Source organism: Lygodium microphyllum, chromosome 26, assembly GCF_053477565.2.
Source record: "Lygodium microphyllum isolate KBCC chromosome 26, Lygodium_microphyllum_v1.1.10, whole genome shotgun sequence".
NCBI classification, from domain to species: domain Eukaryota; kingdom Viridiplantae; phylum Streptophyta; class Polypodiopsida; order Schizaeales; family Lygodiaceae; genus Lygodium; species Lygodium microphyllum.
This window is the reverse complement of record NC_141160.1, coordinates 97241919-97264496: the sequence shown is the minus strand read 5'-3', so window position 1 is coordinate 97264496 and position 22578 is coordinate 97241919. Positions and strand designations below refer to the sequence as shown.

Sequence of the window (22578 nt, the reverse complement as noted above, 5' to 3'; positions counted from 1 at the left end):
GGAGTCAGTATGAAACGCGAAACCAAACAAGGATTCAAAACTTGGAGAATCAACTAGCAGCGGAGAAGTTTGCTGAAGGAGAGACGGTTGAAGCATTCATCACTCGGATTAAGAATCTGCGCGACCAGATGGCTGGCGCTGGGATACAAAAGACTAGCGAAGAGTTAGCTCGGAGGTGTCTTCGGATTTGTCCACAAAAGTTTGATGGACTAGTAACTGCCCTTAATACTCAGGTGAGACATCAAGCTTTGACTTTTGAGGAGTTTTGTGCATTATTAATGGAGGAGGAGTTGAGGCTGAAAGCCCGAGAAGGAAGCAACAATGGAGATGCTACATTCTCTGCCAATGCAAAAGGCAAAGGTGTTTCCTCCACCAAAAATGATGGTGACAAAAAGAAGAAGGGTGGCAAGAAGAAGTTTCAAGGAGAATGCTTCTACTGTAAGAAGAAATGACATGCAATTGCAGATTGTCGTATCAAGAAGGCAGATGAAAAAAATGGTACCCTTAAAAGTAAAGGGAAAGAGACAGCCAATACGGCTGAAGCAGAGTTGGAATTATTCATGGCGACCATTGAGGAAGTGTGCTCCTCGGCGCAAGAAGAATCTACCACTGACTCTTGGGTGTTGGATAGTGGGGCCTCCCGTCACATGACCAACAAGAAAAGTCTATACAATTCTATGCAGCCTCTACAAGAATCCATCACTGTGACGGTTGGAAATGATGCTAAATGCCCTGCTGCGGGCACAGGTACTATTTCTTTTGTTGCTGCAAATGGTGAAGTCAAAAAGCTTTCAAATGTGTTGTATGTTCCCGAAATCAGGAGAAATCTCTTATCAGTTGCTGCCATAACTGATCTTGGTCATGAAGTGAGGTTCAAGAAGACAGGTGCAGAAATTATTGATAGTGCTGGCACAATTGTTGGCAAAGGAGAAAGAAGGAACAACCTGTATGAGCTAAGTGCTCTTACAGCCACCGCTGGAGTGGGCACAAGTAAGCTTTGGCATGAAAGGTTTGGACACATCGGATTTGCAGTATTGAAGGAGATGCAAAAGCAAGGTATGGTTGCTCACCTACCTACAATAACTGAATTGAAGGAACCATGTGAAGCTTGTATGATGGGCAAGCAACAGAGAAAGGCATTTCCACAAGAAAGCAAGAATAGAGCACAGGCTCCTCTAGAGTTGGTGCATGCTGACTTGTGTGGTAAGATGCCTACACAGGCCTTGGGGGGATCTTCTTATTTTATGTTGATTGTCGACGACTACAGTAGGAAGATGTGGGTGTACTTCCTTCGTGATAAGGCTCAAGCTTTTGGTAAGTTTAAAGAATGGCTAATACTTGTTGAGAATGAAACAGGGAAAAGTGTGAAGAAATTTAGAACAGATAGTGGTGGTGAGTTCAACTCAAAGGAGTTTGAAGGATTTTGCAAGAGCAAAGGGATCAAGCGTCAATTGACGACGCCTCACACACCTCAGCAGAATGGTGTTGTGGAACGCAGGAATCGTACCATTGTGGAGATGGCAAGATGCATGCTAAAGGGCAAGGGATTGCCTAACCATTTTTGGGCTGAAGCTGTTAATACTGCAGTCTACATTCTAAATCGGAGCTACACAAAGGCTCTAAAGGGAAAAACACCTCATGAGGCCTACACTGGTAAGAAACCATCTGTTTCACATTTCAAAATTTTTGGATGTGAATGTTATACACATGTTCCAGATGAGAAGAGAAACAAGTTACAACCAAAAAGCAGAAAATGTATCTTCTTGGGTTATAGTGATGAGCAGAAGGCTTACAAGTTATATGACCAAGAGGCAAAGAAGATCATCGCGAGTCGTGATGTGGTGTTCAAGGAGGAGCCGCATACAGTGGAGGAGGAGAAAGCAAGTTCTTCCACTTTATCATCAAGCGAAGAAGTAGTCCACTATGAACCTCTCCCGAGAGCTATCCCTATCCTTAAGGAGGAGGAAGCATCATCTTCAGATGATGAGGAAAAAGTTCACCAACCTGACATCACCCCACCGGAAAAGCCATTGCCGCGCTGGGTAAAGCAGCTCTATGACCACAATAATCCTATGCCTGCATCTGTTGAGGAGAAGGCAGACGGACCAAGGAGGTCTCAGAGAATAGAGGAGCAAAGGAGGGCTTCTGCACACATAGTCAATATGGCCTTGATGGTTGAGATTATGAGAGAAGTAAAGGAGCCAACTGACTTAGAAGAAGCACTTGCAGATCCATCATGGAAGGATGCTATGCAGGCAGAGTATGACAGCATAATGAAGAATGACACTTAGGAGCTAGTGGATCGACCAGCAAAGCGGAAGGTTATTGGCACCAAGTGGATCTGGAAGGTAAAGTACAAGGCTGATGGTACCTTAGAAAAGTACAAAGCTAGACTGGTTGCCCAAGGATTTTCACAAGTTGAAGGGTTTAATTTTCAAGAGTCATTTGTCCCAACTGCCAGAATGACCACTATTCGCACGGTACTTGCAGTGGCTGCCCATAAGAAGTGGCCAGTGTACCAAATGAATGTTAAGTCAGCGTTCTTAAATGGTGACCTCAAGGAGGAGGTGTACGTGGCTCAGCCACCAAGGTTTGAGGCCCCCCATTCTGAGAACAAAGTGTGTAAACTGAAGAAGGCATTGTATGGGCTGAAACAAGTCCCCAGAGCATGGTACCAGCGGATAGATAGGTTCTTTTTAAACCTAAACTTCAAAAGATGTGCCTCAGATGCTAACTTGTATGTTTACAGGGATGGTAAAAAGTCTGTAGTGATTGTCCTATATGTGGACGACCTTCTTATTACAGGTGACTATGAAGATATGATCAACCAAACTCGAAAGGCTTTGAGCTCTGAGTTTGAAATGACAGACTTAGGCTTGCTGCACTATTGTTTGGGGATTGAAGTCTGGCAAGAGCCAGGAAAGATCTTCATCTCTCAGAAGAAGTATGCATGGGAGATCTTGAAGGCATTTGGCATGACCGAGTGCAAGGAGATAGCTACACCTATGGAGGTGAATGCAAAGTTATCCGTCGAGGATACATCAGCATTAGCAGAGATTGGGAGGTATAGGAGGTTGATCGGCAGTCTGATCTACTTGTGTAACACCAGACCAGATATCAGTTTTGCTGTTGGTGTTTTGAGCAGGTTCTCAAACAAGCCTCATGAGAGTCATTGGAAGGCTGGGATGCGGGTGCTCAAATACTTGAAGAAAACTCTTGATTATGGTATCACATACAGTTTCGGAACTTCTCTTGTGGGGAACTGTGACTCAGATTGGGCAGGAGACATTAATTCTAGGAAGTCAGTTTCTGGTTATTGTTTCTCTTTCGGTTCAGGAATTTTCTCTTGGATTAGTAAGAAGCAACCAACAATGGCATTGTTTTCTACCAAAGCAGAGTACAAGGCAGCTTGTTTTGCTGCATGTGAGGCCGTATGGTTGAGAAGGATTCTATGGCATATGGAAGTGCAGGATGAAGAACCAACTGTGCTGAGATGTGACAATCAGAGTTGCATCGCCATTGCCAAAAATCCAGTGTTTCATGCACGCACCAAACATATAGAGATCCAGTATCACTATGTGCGTGATTTGATGGAGGATGGGATAGTGGAATTGGTCTACTGTCCAACAGAGGAGAATGGAGCAGATATCTTCACCAAAGCACTTACGAAGGATCTGCTTCAAGTTCATCTTCAGAGACTCGCCATTGGGCCGAGGAGATAGTTCACCTATAGGTGGACATTGAGGGGGGGTGTTAGATATGATCAATGCCCCACCCTCATTAGGTGCTACCAATGATCCATGATGCTCAAAGTTGTAAGGACCCCATTATGAGGAGAAGCCAAATGTGAGCCCGGACATTGGTTGAGTCCTGACTTGTATATCAGATGAGGTCTATGTGACCGGATGGCAAAAAGGTGACTGTTGTGGGTCTAATCTTTGGGTTAGACGGAGTGGTTAAGCTGGTAGCAACTTGAGGCACATTGCATTGAGTTGCATGGTAAGGGAGTTAAAAGGAGTCTCTATTGTGGGGTCCGGGGGCCGCGGAAGCAGCCCCTGGCTAAGGGGTTCCAAGGGGGCCAGCGACCCCCCTGGCGGGGGTCCGGGGGCAGCGCCCCCGCCCCGATGGTAAAGGGAATATTCCCTGGAATATTCCCTGGCCGACTAGTGGAGGCTCATATGGTAGGTCGGTCAACAGGCCGACCTAACGACCTTCGCGGGCTATAAAAGCTAAACCCCTTCGCAGCCATCTCTCACTCATCCTTCACCCAGTCAGAGTTGTTGTTCCAGCTAACCTTAAGCTCTTCACCTATCTTCTGTCTAGATCGCCATCTAAGCTTCACACAGTGGAAGCGCACGGGTGGACAGAGCCATCTTTGTATCAGTTGTTTGGAGTTAAAGAATTTACTGATTCTCCTCTTATCTGTTGTGTACTCACTATCTCTTTCTCAGATTCTGTTCGCTGCGCCGTGTAATATTTTACATGGTATCAGAGCCCAGGGGGCTCTAAAGATCGGAGAGCGTGCAAGAGGCAAAGGCTTCAACAGCAAAGAGAAACGATGTCGACTCCGGGAAGCAGTTCTGGCGCATCAGGAAGCGGTGCAGGAGGTGGTGCTGCTGTACGGGCTATTCAAACACTGAGGATTCGTCCACCAACCTTCAGCGAAGGCAAGTTAGATGGTACAAACTACACCTTGTGGAAGTTCAAAATTACAACTATCCTTGATTCTTATGAGCTTCTGGAGACTGTGCTGGGGACTGACGCAGAACCACAGCCTACCCTCGACCCATCAAATCCTAGTGTGATGATTCCTCCGAATGCAGATCTTCTACGAGCTTGGAAACGAAGGAATGCAGATGCATTGTGTACCTTAGTTACAAGCTGTTCTGACAGTGTTTTGACTCTGATTCAGCATACAATCAAAGCGTCAGATGCTTGGAATGTACTACGGAGTCAGTATGAAACGCGAAACCAAACAAGGATTCAAAACTTGGAGAATCAACTAGCAGCGGAGAAGTTTGCTGAAGGAGAGACGGTTGAAGCATTCATCACTCGGATTAAGAATCTGCACGACCAGATGGCTGGCGCTGGGATACAAAAGACTAGCGAAGAGCTAGCTCGGAGGTGTCTTCGGATTTGTCCACAAAAGTTTGATGGACTAGTAACTGCCCTTAATACTCAGGTGAGACCTCAAGCTTTGACTTTTGAGGAGTTTTGTGCATTATTAATGGAGGAGGAGTTGAGGCTGAAAGCCCGAGAAGGAAGCAACAATGGAGATGCTGCATTCTCTGCCAATGCAAAAGGCAAAGGTGTTTCCTCCACCAAAAATGATGGTGACAAAAAGAAGAAGGGCGGCAAGAAGAAGTTTCAAGGAGAATGCTTCTACTGTAAAAAAGGACATGCAATTGCAGATTGTCGTCTCAAGAAGGCAGATGAAAAGAATGGTACCCTTAAAAGTAAAGGGAAAGAGACAGTCAATACGGCTGAAGCAGAGTTGGAATTATTCATGGCGACCATTGAGGAAGTGTGCTCCTCGGCGCAAGAAGAATCTACCACTGACTCTTGGGTGTTGGATAGTGGGGCCTCCCGTCACATGACCAACAAGAAAAGTCTATACAATTCTATGCAGCCTCTACAAGAATCCATCACTGTGACGGTTGAAAATGATGCTAAATGCCCTGCTGCGGGCACAGTTACTATTTCTTTTGTTGCTGCAAATGGTGAAGTCAAAAAGCTTTCAAATGTGTTGTATGTTCCCGAAATCAGGAGAAATCTCTTATCAGTTGCTGCCATAACTGATCTTGGTCATGAAGTGAGGTTCAAGAAGACAGGTGCAGAAATTATTGATAGTGCTGGCACAATTGTTGGCAAAGGAGAAAGAAGGAACAACTTGTATGAGCTAAGTGCTCTTACAGCCACCGCTGGAGTGGGCACAAGTAAGCTTTGGCATGAAAGGTTTGGACACATCGGATTTGCAGTATTGAAGGAGATGCAAAAGCAAGGTATGGTTGCTCACCTACCTACAATAACTGAATTGAAGGAACCATGTGAAGCTTGTATGATGGGCAAGCAACAGAGAAAGGCATTTCCACAAGAAAGCAAGAATAGAGCACAGGCTCCTCTAGAGTTGGTGCATGCTGACTTGTGTGGTAAGATGCCTACATAGGCCTTGGGGGGATCTTCTTATTTTATGTTGATTGTCGACGACTACAGTAGGAAGATGTGGGTGTACTTCCTTCGTGATAAGGCTCAAGCTTTTGGTAAGTTTAAAGAATGGCTAATACTTGTTGAGAATGAAACAGGGAAAAGTGTGAAGAAATTTAGAACAGATGGTGGTGGTGAGTTCAACTCAAAGGAGTTTGAAGGATTTTGCAAGAGCAAAGGGATCAAGCGTCAATTGACGACGCCTCACACACCTCAACAGAATGGTGTTGTGGAACGCAGAAATCGTACCATTGTGGAGATGGCAAGATGCATGCTAAAGGGCAAGGGATTGCCTAACCATTTTTGGGCTGAAGCTGTTAATACTGCAGTCTACATTCTAAATCGGAGCTACACAAAGGCTCTCAAGGGAAAAACACCTCATGAGGCTTACACTGGTAAGAAACCATCTGTTTCACATTTCAAAATTTTTGGATGTGAATGTTATACACATGTTCCAGATGAGAAGAGAAACAAGTTACAACCAAAAAGCAGAAAATGTATCTTCTTGGGTTATAGTGATGAGCAGAAGGCTTACAAGTTATATGACCAAGAGGCAAAGAAGATCATCGCGAGTCGTGACGTGGTATTCAAGGAGGAGCCGCATACAGTGGAGGAGGAGAAGGCAAGTTCTTCCACTTTATCATCAAGCGAAGAAGTAGTCCACTATGAACCTGTCCCGAGAGCTATCCCTATCCTTAAGGAGGAGAAAGCATCATCTTCAGATGATGAGGAAAAAGTTCACCAACCTGACATCACCCCACCGGAAAAGCCATTGCCGCACTGGGTAAAGCAGCTCTATGACCACAATAATCCTATGCCTGCATCTGTTGAGGAGAAGGCAGACGGACCAAGGAGGTCTCAGAGAATAGAGGAGCAAAGGAGGGCTTCTGCTCACATAGTCAATATGGCCTTGATGGTTGAGATTATGAGAAAAGTAAAGGAGCCAACTGACTTAGAAGAAGCACTTGCAGATCCATCATGGAAGGATGCTATGCAGGCAGAGTATGACAACATAATGAAGAATGACACTTGGGAGCTAGTGGATCGACCAGCAAAGCGGAAGGTTATTGGCACCAAGTGGATCTGGAAGGTAAAGTACAAGGCTGATGGTACCTTAGAAAAGTACAAAGCTAGACTGGTTGCCCAAGGATTTTCACAAGTTGAAGGGTTTAATTTTCAAGAGTCATTTGCCGCAACTGCCAGAATGACCACTATTCGCACGGTACTTGCAGTGGCTGCCCATAAGAGGTGGCCAGTATACCAAATGGATGTTAAGTCAGCGTTCTTAAATGGTGACCTCAAGAAGGAGGTGTACGTGGCTCAGCCACCAGGGTTTGAGGCCCCCCATTCTGAGAACAAAGTGTGTAAACTGAAGAAGGCATTGTATGGGCTGAAACAAGTCCCCAGAGCATGGTACCAGCGGATAGATAGGTTCTTTTTAAACCTAAACTTCAAAATATGTGCCTCAGATGCTAACTTGTATGTTTACAGGGATGGTAAAAAGTCTGTAGTGATTGTCCTATATGTGGACGACCTTCTTATTACAGGTAACTATGAAGATATGATCAACCAAACTCGAAAGGCTTTGAGCTCTGAGTTTGAAATGACAGACTTAGGCTTGCTGCACTATTGTTTGGGGATTGAAGTCTGGCAAGAGCCAGGAAAGATCTTCATCTCTCAGAAGAAGTATGCATGGGAGATCTTGAAGGCATTTGGCATGACCGAGTGCAAGGAGATAGCTACACCTATGGAGGTGAATGCAAAGTTATCCGTCGAGGATACATCAGCATTAGCAGACATTGGGAGATATAGGAGGTTGGTCGGCAGTCTGATCTACTTGTGTAACACCAGACCAGATATCAGTTTTGCTGTTGGTGTTTTGAGCAGGTTCTCAAACAAGCCTCATGAGAGTCATTGGAAGGCTGGGATGCGGGTGCTCAGATACTTGAAGAAAACTCTTGATTATGGTATCACATACAGTTTCGGAACTTCTCTTGTGGAGAACTGTGACTCAGATTGGGCAGGAGACATTGATTCCAGGAAGTCAGTTTCTGGTTATTGTTTCTCTTTGGGTTCAGGAATTTTCTCTTGGATTAGTAAGAAGCAACCAACAGTGGCATTGTCTTCTATCAAAGCAGAGTACAAGGCAGCTTGTTTTGCTGCATGTGAGGCCGTATGGTTGAGAAGGATTCTATGGCATATAGGAGTGCAGGATTAAGAACCAACTGTGCTGAGATGTGACAATCAGAGTTGCATCGCCATTGCCAAAAATCCAGTGTTTCATGCACGCACCAAACATATAGAGATCCAGTATCACTATGTGCGTGATTTGATGGAGGATGGAATAGTGGAATTGGTCTACTGTCCAACAGAGGAGAATGGAGCAGATATCTTCACCAAAGCACTTACGAAGGATCTGCTTCAAGTTCATCTTCAGAGACTCGGCATTGGGCCGAGGAGATAGTTCACCTATGGGTGGACATTGAGGGGGGGTGTTAGATATGATCAATGCCCCACCCTCATTAGGTGCTACCAATGATCCATGATGCTCAAAGTTGTAAGGCCCCCATTATGAGGAGAAGCCAAATGTGAGCCCGGACATTGGTTGAGTCCTGACTTGTATATCAGATGAGGTCTATGTGACCGGATGGCAAAAAGGTGACTGTTGTGGGTCTAATCTTTGGGTTAGACGGAGTGGTTAAGCTGGTAGCAACTCGAGGCACATTGCATTGAGTTGCGTGGTAGGGGAGTTAAAAGGGGCCTCTATTGTGGGGTCCGAAAGCCGCAGAAGCAACCCCTGGCTGGGGGGTCCCAAGGGGGCCAGCGGCCCCCCTGGCGGGGGTCCGGGGGCAGCGCCCCCGGCCCGATGGTAAAGGGAATATTCCCTGGCCGACTAGTGGAGGCTCATATGGTAGGTCGGTCAGCAGGCCGACCTAACGACCTTCGCGGGCTATAAAAGCTAAACCCCTTCGCAGCCATCTCTCACTCATCCTTCACCCAGTCAGAGTTGTTATTCCAGCTAGCCTTAAGCTCTTCACCTATCTTCTGTCTAGATCACCATCTAAGCTTCACACAGTGGAAGCGCACGGGTGGACAGAGCCATCTTTGTATCAGTTGTTTGGAGTTAAAGAATTTACTGATTCTCCTCTTATCTGTTGTGTACTCTCTATCTCTTTCTCAGATTCTGTTCACTGCACCGGGTAATATTTTACAGAGGGATGGCGCTGTACATAGCCTATTTACTTACCACATTGGCATCAAAGCAAAACAGCACCAAAAGGTAGAGGTCAGCACCACAGGCTACAACTTTACATAAGCCTTGGATGAGAACAAAAAGCAAAGAAATTGCAGCCACTGTGCCTCAACTAATTCTCAAGAGCAGAAACATAACTTCAACAGGAAAACAATGAGCAAGAGAGGCATTAAGAAAGCACGGAGCACTCAACTCATAGACCAAAGGAATACCTGCACTGTGAAACAAAGCATATATTTTACTATCAACCACTTAGTTCACACAAAAATTTTCTCAGATCACAACGAAGGCTCCACTCTAACATCGAACAAGAGTCAAGCCTAAGAGTTAGGGCTAAGATTTTTAACTCCCTTGACATGCACACCCCTTTATATCAAGCATCTACATCAAAAGTGCCCCATAAAACTGCACTTCTCTCAACCTTGCCTTAATCTTCACAGCTTCCTGCTCTCTTGCATCCCCCAGATCCCTATTGTACTGAGTCTGTCAACAACTAGTAGTAGAAGGCTGCATATGTGATCCAATATGTTCCCCTTACCTAAAGAACTCGAGCAAATGCCATGAAGACAAGGAATGTTGTTAATGGTGGGGATCCCTTGCTCCTTGAGATGATAATTTTTCCTCTCTTTCTCCTGTTCAAGTGTCTTCAAGCAACACTGGAATTAGGCAGCGACAATTAGCATAGTCCACAGCAGCATTCTGACCTGAGGTCGCTTGTCATGAATAAATAAGGGATGGGCACCGTAAGCTGAAATTGAATACTTGTCATACTAAGAAGGACTGTGCACACATTTAAGTCCATGCACTAGAAAGATCACATTTCAATCAGTTCAAACTTGTGCTCAGACCAGCAAACATATTAATTCCAAGATTGCACAGATGCTTTCACATTAGATCATGGACTGTTAATAAAACTATATGGCTTCAAACCAAAGCTGGCAAGGAGCCTGACCTGGTGACAAGCTCTCCAGCTTCTGCATCCCATTGTAGCACACAGAACTTATATCTCTCAGTTGAGATGAATAGAAAATCCTGTGGTTCTCCCTGTTCACAATTTGTTTTCAACTAAGCTGAGTAAAGCACAACATGTGCACACAGTAGTAGAAAAGGAATTAAGAAATAACAACAAATGTTGAAGGCTACCGGTGGTCTAAACAGCTCCAGTGTTGCAATACGACCGTATATCGGTACATCCAATAAAGGCTGCAAATTTGTTCCAAACAAACAAGGTGTGAGGCATACAGGTCATTCATAAACCACCCCAGAAGTACGAGTATCTCTTAAAAACATATAAGCACACTAGTTTTAACATAGTTCACACACCAAAATTGCACTTATTTCATTTTCACAAAAGGTTATTACTACATCTTGGTGAGGTTTTTCCTTTTTGCAAAACAAACTGTGGCTAATCTGTTGAAGCCCCCACAAATCCCAAGAGTCTCCCTGGAGCTGCTCCCAACACCCAGGAAGGCAATGGTATAATTAAGGACCAGAGCTCTGCCAACATGGCACACACAAGGACTCTCACTGTTGAAAACTGGCTGCCAATGGGCCTTCAAGATACACTCCCAATGAGCTCCCAGACCTCCAATCAAAAGTCAAGGGCTCTAGCACTTCTCAGCTGACAAGGGCTCCAAGCTTATAGCGCACAAGATCCAATCTCAATGATGAAAATTGTGATGTGCATCTCAAGTTCATGAAGCAAGCTGCAAATGCCAAGCATTGCTAACCAATTGCCAATAAAAGGCTCCCCAAGTGATACACTTGAGGTTCAGCTCAAAATGGGGCATAGAGTCCTGCAGATCCTTCCCACACCCAACAGGGGTGCCTTGCACGACAAGGTCAGTGCTCCCCAGTCTTCATGCATCGTCCTAGACAACATTGGCAGGTCCCCCTCCTGCTGCATCTATGCCAGCCAGCCAGCAACAGTCAACAGTAAGATCCCCCATTGCCATTGGCAACCAGCTACAAAAAGGAGATCCTCCTTGATTGCTGACCATCACGTTTGTGCTTCCAGAAGGTGCATCTAAAAAGGCTTGATGATGCTCTGTTGTACCAAATGTTGCAAGTAGGGCCCCAGAATCTGTATCATGGATCTGTGATGTGTAAGACAAGAAGCTCATGAGTCCTGCTGCCAGCAAGATTGATGAGGCTAGTCAGCTCCATTGTCCTAGATGTTAGATCCAATCCATTATGCAACTCATCTTGGTAGTGGCCCTCCATGCCTCCAGCCATAAATGTCCTTCCAAGCAAAACATGGTCCAGGTTCCAAGGCTCTCCCCTCAACGCAATGACATAAAAGACCGAACAAGGCCAGTACCCGTTGTATGTCCACCACCAGCCTGCCACCATACACTACAGGGAGGTGGTGTCTGGGGGACCAACAAGGAACATATCTGCCTCCTATACTTCCATCCCAATGGGGAGAACAAAACTACCCTGGTACTAGGCTCCTTGCATGCTCCCTTTCCCAAGCATGGTAACTGTGAAGCACATTTCACTGGCTCTAAAACTCAAAACTGAAATGTTTTACTGAAATGCAAAACACGTTGAGTGAAGCAGTTGACTAAAACTAGATTTTATAATGGAAAGTTTTTTATTTTTCTTGCTTTTTAGAGGGTTTTTGGACACTCTATATATAGGATAGACATCATTTGTTGACAGTACCTGTAAGTTGCAACTCATTGTTTATAAAAAAAAACTATCTTGTATGTATTACACAACCATTTCACTAGGGACTCTGCAAAAGGTGAAACATTTTTGGGTGCAATGTTTCACAGTTATCTTGTTCCAAAGCATTGCAAAATCAAATTCTTGCATAAGAGCCTACATTCCTCTCCCACTCGCCGCAGTCTGCTCCCAAACTAAGGTTGCATGAGGTGTTTTGGGAGCCTAAAGCCAAGACTCCTAGTATCTCTCGAAGACAAATGGTAAAACATCCATAATACCTTACTCTACTGAGTCCCTAAATAGCCCTGCTCCCTCATCTACCAAAAAGGAAACCTACCTCCTCCTTCACCATAGCCATGCCTAAGACACCATCAACAATACAGAATGGGCAGGCACAGGACCATGATGGACTAGTAGCAAAGCACCTCTCATATGCAAGGAACATATAGTCACCACTCCTAGCCACTTGTTCAATAGAACCCTTTGTAAAGACTTCCTTGCCAATCGATCAATGCTAGCCAAGCTTTATGGATTTGCACCAGAGCATGAGTTGAGCAAATGGGCAAAGATGCGCAAACATCGTGTGTGGGGACAAGCTGGCTTATGAGGGAAAAGAAAGAGGGGGAACGCCCACGAGGGGAAGGGAGGGGAAGAGAGAACCAAACCCAAAAGATAAACACAAATACACAACAACGCACACAATGATAACAATAGAACTCAAATGCGAAGAGTAACTCAAAGACAATCGAAATGGAAGAAGAATGAATAATGAAGAATACAATGCTCAATTAAGTAAACGCACTATGGAGAGTGAATATAAATATTAAAACCTTAAACTCCCGTCTCTCTAAAGGATAGAGGCAAAAGAGAGGACCTAGAGACAGTGTTGTCTTCTGAACAAAATTTGAAATACAGCAAGTGGCCAGCAGACAGTGACCAGCTGCTGTGAACAGCAATGCAGGCTGCACTATTCCAAAAACGCAGGGCTGAGACTGAAGATGACTAACTTGATGAAGACAAAAGCTCCAGAACAGCAGTCAACAGCTCCTAGCAGTAGTGGAAGGGCAGGATGGCAGCTGCAACCAGGAAACGCAGGGCAGAAATCACCTACAACAGCAGCACTGATGACATGGCAACTGTATCAACTGTCCAGCCAGCAAAACACAGGAAGAATGTAGGCTGGAAACTAGCACCTGGCTGTAGCACTGGAGTCTAGCATGAACTGAGATATCCACCTAGAAGGTATATGGACAAGACACCAAGGGTTGTGTAAGGGCAACCTCCTATTTAAAGATCTGGATCCTCTAAAATCAGGGTTTGTCTTATGGGAGACAAACACTCTCTAGGAAAGTTTAGTAATTTAATGAAAGGTTCGGTGATAGCATGTTTTGGGACTGTTTTAAAGAGCTAATTGGATGGTTTAAGTTTGTCGTGCATTTTTTAGCTCAACACCCCTCTCAAGCCCAAAACTAGTACCCAAGAGGAACTACAAAGCATATAGAAGCCCATAACACCTGGAGGCATTCCAACCCAAAGCAACCAAGGCATCGGACACAGTGTCCACATCAACTACCCAATGGCTTGCCAAGACTACAGAGGCAATGGTTATCTTAACCCAAGAGCCCAAAGGAGGGCCACCCAAGAGAGGCCAAGGTTGCCTTAGCTAAAACCAGCCATGTTTGCACATGGTCAAGGTACTATCAGAGATCTTAAAAGATGGTACAAGAGGATTAAAGGTGCTCTCTGGCTGCCCAATGGCCTACCAAGACCTATAAAGGCAATGAAACCACTTTGAAATTTTACTTTTACTTTCTTTTTTCTTATTTTTAATGTGTGTTTTTTGTCCTTTAGTAGCTGGACCCCTTCGGAAGAAAAAGGAATGGTTTGATCCAACATCACAAAACACAAAAGCTATCCCGACCACCCATCAATGTCAATCATGAAGAAAATATGGAAGGTATGTGCAAAATGCTGCTAGATTTTGTCAAAGGGACTACCATAGGAGCTATCACGAATATGGTGGATCCAAGTCAAATCCTCTTTAACTAAAATCTCTAATTGAAAAGGGATAAATATGCACATATGCATGTTTATAAAAATAGAATGTAAATGCATAGGGTAAAGCAAGGGATAATGCAAAAATGCCTGGCTCAATAAAAATGCTATGCGATAGTGTCACTTGGACAACGCTCTCATGGGGAATTATTCACTGTTTAAGTGCCCTTTTACAATCATAATCATCAAGATGCAAATGGATGAAGATACAAAGTACATGTCACAGAAGCAATGGTAACCAAAACCCTATTAAGCACCAAGAAAGAAGCCACTCTCTCACACACCAATGGTGGACGATGGAAGAGAAACCTGTAGGAGGCTCCCTCTCCTCATCAAACTAAAGTAGAAGGGGAGGGTGTATGATTCAGTTTGCTCAATATATCTACAAAGTTGTCTGATGATGGAACAAACTCTAGGCAGATAGTCTTGTACCACAAGGCAAGCCTTGTAATTATCCCAAGTTCCATCAACGTTCATCTTAGTGCAAAAAATCCACCTAGTCCCAATGGCCTTCTTATGGGCCAAACAATCGAATACAGTCTGGTTTCCAATGTTAGGCCCATAAAAATCAAGAGCTCTGCTCGAAACACGAGTTCTCCTATCTTGTCATCAAGAGTATGTGTATACGCACAACTCCCAAAGACTCTAAGATGAAAGATGATAGATCAAGAGCCAAAGAATGCCTCAAAGGGGGTCTTTTGAGGAACAACCAAAGTGAGCATTCCTTCAGAATATACAACAAAGTATTAATAGCCTCAGTCCTTGGGCACTCATGGAGCTCTGCTCTGCAAACAACATAGAGCACATAATATTCATAACTATCCGGTTCCTACGCTATACGACTCCATTTTGTGAAGGGGAGTCAATAGAGGAGAGCTTGCACTAAACGCCATGCTCATGTAAAACCTCAAGAAAACTCGTGGGAGACCTTGTGAGTCTATGATTTCCAAGAGGACAGCAAATAGCAGCCATGACAAGAATGCATTTTTCCCTCCAAGGCCTCCAAGTCGATGCCAATCACGATCTAGTGCAAAGATGGTTAGTTTGCATAAGTGGGCAATTTGGTTTCAAATGGGGTCCTTTTTAAAGGCAGCATCTTGATTTTAGAGGTTTCCCACCACTATTTGGTGAAATTTCAAAGTAACTCACCAACACATGCAAAGTTGCACCTTTACCTAGAGGCTTTTCAATTGGAGCCAACTTTGGTCGTGGCTCCTTTAGCTCAGAAGAGTACAAATCTAAAGAATCGCATGATGCTCAAGAAGGGGAAGCACCTCCACTCCCTCAATTAAAAGTCAAGACCAACTAAGATATCTAGAGGTTGCTTGGTGACAATGTATTAGCTCAGCTAGGTACTACTAGTTGGCATGTATCTATTTTAGGAGTTCAATGATTAACATACTTACTTAAACTCTTAGTGCTATGAAGAGAATTCTAGTTGGCAATATATTTCAAAGCATGCATATGCCAACAAGAATTGCAAATGTTACTAGCATCATTTTTGTCACATCCATTAGGTTTTATCTATGCCTTTTGGATCTTGTCTAGTAGAATTGGGATCATTCTCCATTTTAAAAGAGGGAATACATTGTAAGCATGTGATTTCTTCCTTGCTTGAGACATGATGGACATTGCAATAGAAATGAAGGACAGGGACAAGACCTTGGAATTGTCAATTGAGGGGATACATTGCAAGTTTGTGATTTCTATTTTGCTTGAGATGTGATGGGCATTGCAATAGCAATGAATGGGCAAGACCTTGGAATTGTCAATTGCCAAAGATAGGAAGTGAAACTTTCATTTTAACGGCCAAAAGCTGTCATAGTGCAACGATGCGGAAGCGTAGGACAAAGACTGAGAGAGAGTGAACACAAAGAGAAGAGAGAGAAAGAAAAGGAGATAATGTAAACGCAAAAAATCTGCGGTGTAGTATGCTATATAAGAGTGCAGAAATATACAAGGGGACAGAGAAAATATCTGCGTATGTCTCCGATTTGATGACCTCGATCTCCGTCAACCTCAGCACAGTCTGTCTCAGCCAACAGATCTCAAGATCAGGATATGATCACAATGTGCTGAGGGACTGCTATATAAAGCAGAAAAGAAAAGGTCAAAAAAAACCAGGTCGGCTTAATGCAGCCGACTAACATAAATCTGTCCGACAGTTGCAACTACTGGCCGACTGTGCAAACTCTGCCACGTGGCACCCCTGTCCGACCTCCTATCGTGGCATCCTCTGCGACTGCACTCTGGCCGTACTGCTTTGCCCACAGTTGTACAAGGAATGACTCTCTAACACCCCCTCTCAGATCTTGGACAGGGCAAAAGACTGAGGGATCTAGAATGTTGCCGAAGAAGAGAGAGAACCTTCCTCAATCCACAATTAAGGACTCGAACAGTATCACTATCAAACTCCACCAAGAGGCCAAGAGCACAAATCTTATGGACCGAAAGTAAATGATACCCCAAACCTGGCACATACAACACCTTAGAAGTGTGGGTACCACCACGTCCATCTGGAATAAGCTACATCTCACCCCGCACAGCAATAGACACATAAGAGTTGTCTCCAATGAGAATCTGTTCACACGAGGGTCACAAATGGGCAACACTAACAGAAGAAGAAGTCGTGCCGTGAGGCACCACTATCCACAATCCACTCTCGAGCCTGTGGAGCTATCATCGCAACATCAGAAGTCTTCGGTATAGAATCCTCAATGACTGCTAAGTGTAGAAAAGCAACTAATGAGGGTGCAGCCACTGCTCCAGAATCCTTCATGTCCTTCTTCTTGGTATCCTTCTTCTCTTTGTCAGGGCAATCCTTCTTTCAGTAATCAGTCTTTCCACAAATATGGCAAGTCGATTCCTTCTCCTTGTCCTTCTTGGATTTATTGTCCTCCTCCTCCTTTTGGTCCTTCCCCTTTTTCTGAGAGGCTTGACTAACCAATGCCTCCAATTTGAAAGCATTCTATCCCTTCAATTGTTCCTCTTGGTCCAAACCATAGAAACCAACTCTTCTCACCGAAGAGTCGACTCTCGCCCTAATGCAATAAGAGCAAAATAAAATGTACTGAATCGTAGCGGCAACTGGGACAGTAAAGTGATCCCCATGTCTTCAAAGGAAATAGGCTTCCCTGCATTTTGAACCTACATCTGAAGCTGCCGAAGCTTATTAATGTGTTCCCGAAGCCAAGAAGACTTATTCATGAACAAGGTCCGCATCTGCACCTCCAAAGAAACCCTCTTCATCAGGGTCATCCGATTGTGCATCTGGTCAAGCTCCAGCTATATCTCACGAGTCACCGTCAAGTGCTCGATATGAGCTATCACGGCTATCGTGCAAACAGACACAAAAAAGATCGAATCCTGGCATTCAGTTTGTCCCAATGAGAGTGGACCTTGGTCAACTCCACACAAGCATTGGAAGAGAGTTTGGACTCATCCCTCACCGAGGGCCTGTTAATCTTCTCCATCACTATTTCCGCCAAATCATAAGACTCCAAAATGGCCAATATCATCACCCGCCAAATGCAATAATTGTCACCATCAAGCTTTTGATCCGATGAAAGAGCTAGTAGGACAGGCACCTTCCTGTCCATGATTGTCTGGAACTCCAAATCAGTCTCTGTAGACATGGTAACCTGCAATACCTTCACAAATGCAAAATCAACCACCTCTAACTATGAAAACGCAGCCTTCTAGGGCTGGTTCCTCCTCTGCCCAAACCTTCTTCACTCGCCGAAGACGATGAAAAGGTTAAATTTGCAATGGAAGGCCTCAAACGCAACCTTCCTCCCCTTTGAACAGCAATAACCTATAGCAAATTCACCGATTAGACTCCTTTCCCGCACGCCCACGCTCGCTTCAACCTTGATCCGATGCCCAGCAGCAGCCCTCCTGCTCGCCCTCAAATCCTGGAAACGCAACCTTGTGTCACGCTGAAATCTCTTCTTCGGATAGGTTCAGTCCTCAGTCAGTCCATCTTCACCGCTCTGATACCATGTCAGAGTGTAGCAATGCGAAAGCGTAGGACAAAGACTGAGAGAGTGAACACAGAGAGAAGAGAGAGAGAGAAAAGGAGACAATGTAAACACAAAAAATCTGTGATGTAGTATGTTGTATAAGAGTGCAGAAATACACAAGGGGACAAAGGAAATATCTGCATATGTCTCCGATTTGATGACCTCGATCTCCGCCAACCCGAGCACAATCTATCTCAGCCAACAGATCTCAAGATTAGAATATGATCACAATGTGCTGAGGGACTGCTATATAAAGCAGAAAAGAAAAGGCCAAAAAACATAGAGTCATTCCCAATGCTATATATATTTAAAAATTATTTTTGTTTATGGTGTAGAAATAAATAATGGGATTGCATGGTTTGAACATTATATGCAAAAGTTTGGTCAAAATTTGGGCAAGATATTCAATTTTAAAGTTCGGGCGAGCTATTTAAAAGCTTGGCCACCCAAAAAAAAATTAATGCTTGGGCAGCCCAATTTTAATATTAATGCTGGCTGGCCATTCAGTGTCAAAACCAATCAGCATGAGATTTTTGGATACAAGGGAAATTCTTGCCATTTCTACCTTTAACATGACTTTGTGTGCACAATTGAGAGAGCCATTCTAGATTGCACACAAGCAGAGAGAGAGCTTTCTGAGTCAAGCAAGGTGATTCCTAGATGTGGAGAGCTACAGAACAGCATTGTGACCTGCACGATCAGTATCGTGATCATTCAAGGCAGCATCATGACCAGCATGACAATCTCATGGCATCTACGACAACATCATGTTGCTGGTTTGGATCAGCATTTGGTCGATGTCATCTCCCCTCATAAGTCACATTGAATTGCTCAGATTAAGGTTGTGTGCTGTCTTCTCTCTCCTCTTCTTGCAAGATTTGGCTGAGAAAAGCTAATTAAGAGCACATACTACTGTAAATGACCACGCATTTTAGCATACATCAATTTCAAGAGAGAACAAATACTGTGTATTTCCTTCAGAGTTGGAATTTGGACGTGCATGCAGTGCTTCCAAGCCATGCAATCACTAAGAGGGCTGTGTGCTGAATGATGATGCACACAGATGGCAGATGACTCTGGCAGATAAAGAGCCATCGTATCATTTTTGTTGCATCAAAGGCTATTACTTGTGAGAGAACAGTTGGCAAATTCAAGGGGAACCCAACTAGAAAGACCTCATTCATCTAAGTAAGATTGACAAAGACATCACTGCACAACACAACACACATTCCTCATTGTCTTGGACTCATGGCTCACTGCACTGAAATCCATGCTTTAACACTTGATAAGAGAATTCTTGGATAATAACCTCATATTGAGGAGGATGGAAGAGCCTTACTCGGTTTATAACATCTAGCATTCCACTAGTAATTTCATTTTATACTCAATAATGATGTTTCTCTCCAAACACCAAGTCCTTGTTATTGTTCTCATGGATCATTGTAGCCTTTTTGCAATTGTTAACCAGCTTTTCTCTCTAAGCGCATGTGCATGCAAAACATCTATATTGGGATGATCGTGACCACCTTAATTCAAGGGTCCAAAATGTCGCCTCTTTCCTGGATCACACACTTGTGTGAAGTGAGGGAGGGAGGTGATCTAACCCACGCTTCCAAACACTGGCTTCCCCACTTTTGTAAATACCATACCCACTCTCAACACATATATAGTACCTATTACTAACTGCATTCTAGATGTCTGGACGACCCATCAACATTCAGCCCATCCAAACAGCTGAGATCATTTTATTGCAACAGATCAGATAATTCCTTGAGCGTGACCAGCATGGACATTTTATTTGTGATGATAAACATAACAAGCGATGCACAATGAAATCGTTCCAAAATCTCATCTTGATCCTCTTTATCATTGAGAATGAGCCTTCAAATGATAGTTGTTCTTGAAGATTGAGAAGTAGGCTGATTTTATATGAGGTTTGCAAATTAGCTACGATTCACTGAATATTAGCAACGTGCACACCATGTCGTAGAGGGTTAGAACTGTAACTACCGTCCGTTAGCTTGTATATTTAAATTACAGGAGAAGCTCTTCCAAATAAATTATGTTTTATGTGAATGGATTAGAGCCTTGTAGCTCTTCCGGCTAAATATGGTTTCAGTAAATGGATTAAAATCCTAATACGGTAATGGATTAATACAGTGAACGAATAAAGGGCCTATTAACATATTGTAGTAGCTCGAGCTACCGACACAAGAGCGATGATTACAGGACGGCGAATTCCGTCCAAATGAACTGCACGACGGCCAGGGTAAAACAAAAAAAAGATGAAAAAAACCTGTAATCCTTGAGCTGTGAGTAGATGAATCTCGATTCGGGTACATTTCCTGAACGCAAAACAAGAGAGAGAGAGGGGCTGTGAAAAGAGGCAATAACAAACGGACGTTGCAAAGAACGACAGCAGATACGGGTAGGGCGCAGGGGAGGATACGCTATGATGAGATTTAGCTCCTGGGATCCTGTGAAGTTGCCCACGCAGGAATGCGTGACGTTGGTAGGCTTGTGCGCGGTGACGACATAGTTCCAGATACTCATGGCGACACAAAGACAAGGGCAATGATCTTCCTCCTCCTCCTTTTGCTTCTTCTTCTGCTGCTTCTGCTGCTGCGGCGCTAGGCGACGAGCTCCAAATGTTGTTTTAAGGACGTTGTTCTCAGGTAGGAGAGAAGTAACCTCGTAGATTGTACCCTTGGAGGGAAAATTACCACCTCCCCCCCCAATCCCCTCTCTCCCCCCAACCCCCAACCTATATATAGGCCACTTTCTTCTTCTTAGTCTCAACCCTAAAACAACCTACACTAAGCTCTAAACTCTCAATGGCTTCTCACCATTACTCAAAGGAGGCTTTTCCCCTTGACTCATACTGAGCCAAGTTTTCATACTCCTAGTCTATCTTTGGAATACATCCATAGTACATGTAGCTTATTTGTCTCTTATGGGTTTAAATTTATGAGTTGAATCAATACTAATAGATCACTATATGCTAGTTTTATCTACTGTTTTATTAAGGAGTCTAATATCCAAAATAAAGCATAATACTGTAAATTATGTCTCTGAATGTGTTGTTTGTTAAGAAGTTAAATGACCTAATGAAAAACCTCGCAGTCTTCTTCTGCCTATACCTACACCTAATGGACTTGGGGATTAATACCGTGTCCCATAATGATATGATCCGGACTATAATAGATATATTAAGGAAGCAAGCTTACTTTGTCCCGTGAAAAAATACTCTCACTACTCCTCGAGCTACAAAACTATTTATGAAGACCAACTTTTCACATCACGGATTTCCCAAAGTTACTCTCTCAAATGGTGATGATAGATTCTGTAATCATTTTTGGGTAGCTCTGTTTAAAAATCTAGGGTCTAAAATGGACTACCTATGCTTTCTATCTAGAAAATAATGGCTCAATCAAAGTAACAAATAGCATTATGCTTAACCTACTTACATCTTATACAATAAATCAATCAACAATTTGGGACCAACCCTGCTTATTTTACCACTCGCTTGTAATAATATCCCACTCTTTGTTCTTGGTAGATAACCATTTTAAATCTTTTATGGTAAGAAACTGCTAGCTCTTATGACTATCATTGCTATTGGCATACCAACAATCAATGCTTTAACAATTGACCATATCAAGATATTAAAAGAGGTCACAACGTAAGTAATCTAGACGTTGATATGCCATGCAAACCAAGAAGACGTGCAATGTATTGACTTTCAAAGAAGATGATTTAGTATGGCTTGTAAAGAGAAGTGAGACTCAAATCTATTAGAAAGCATCCAAAATTTAGTTTATTGAAATAATTTAAAGAAATTCCACCAATATTTCCACTTGGGAATAATGGAAACCTAATTGATTCAAAAGTCATCTCTTAGTCCAATCTATAATTATTTGATATTTGCACACTACTTGTGATCACACTAGATTTTGGATTAAACGTAGATCCACATGAGATGGTATTTGGAAAAACTGCATGTCCTTATTTTCATAGTTGATGTGTCAATTCACTAAAGGTAGGACATATTAATTGCATTTTGTTTTTAATAGGGACGGGGTTTATATTTTTGTTTGTATTTTTATATTCTATGATATTTACATGTATGTACACATGTACATATGTTTGAATGTGTAACTCAATATTTCCATGATGAATGATGGCAAACCATGGCCTTTGTTGTGGGGAAGGTTGGTCCCTATTGTGTATTTTCCCTCTATTCTTTTTGAATCCATTAACTTATAATTAACTTTTTGAATTTATTAACTTATATGATCTCATTTACATTTTATGAGGTTATATATTTTTAAAATTTTTGGATACTAGGTTTGCCTCATTATAACTCAACATTTC

The 22578-nt window shown here is 43.3% G+C and overlaps 1 protein-coding gene across 1 annotated transcript in view; it reads right to left on the bottom strand.

Annotated features, from left to right (window-relative positions):
- LOC148013579 (DNA damage-binding protein 1a-like) overlaps positions 1–20934 on the bottom strand; it is a 65286-nt gene extending 44352 nt beyond the window's left edge. The window contains exons 1-4 of the mRNA XM_087667774.1: positions 20654–20934; positions 20501–20549; positions 10601–10660; positions 10410–10501 (exon numbers count right to left, since the gene is read on the bottom strand). Coding sequence (XP_087523900.1) covers positions 10410–10501; positions 10601–10660; positions 20501–20549; positions 20654–20757 — 305 coding nt within the window. The 5' untranslated portion in view covers positions 20758–20934. The remainder of the gene's footprint in view (positions 1–10409; positions 10502–10600; positions 10661–20500; positions 20550–20653) is intronic.
- Positions 20935–22578: the final 1644 nt, after the last annotated feature.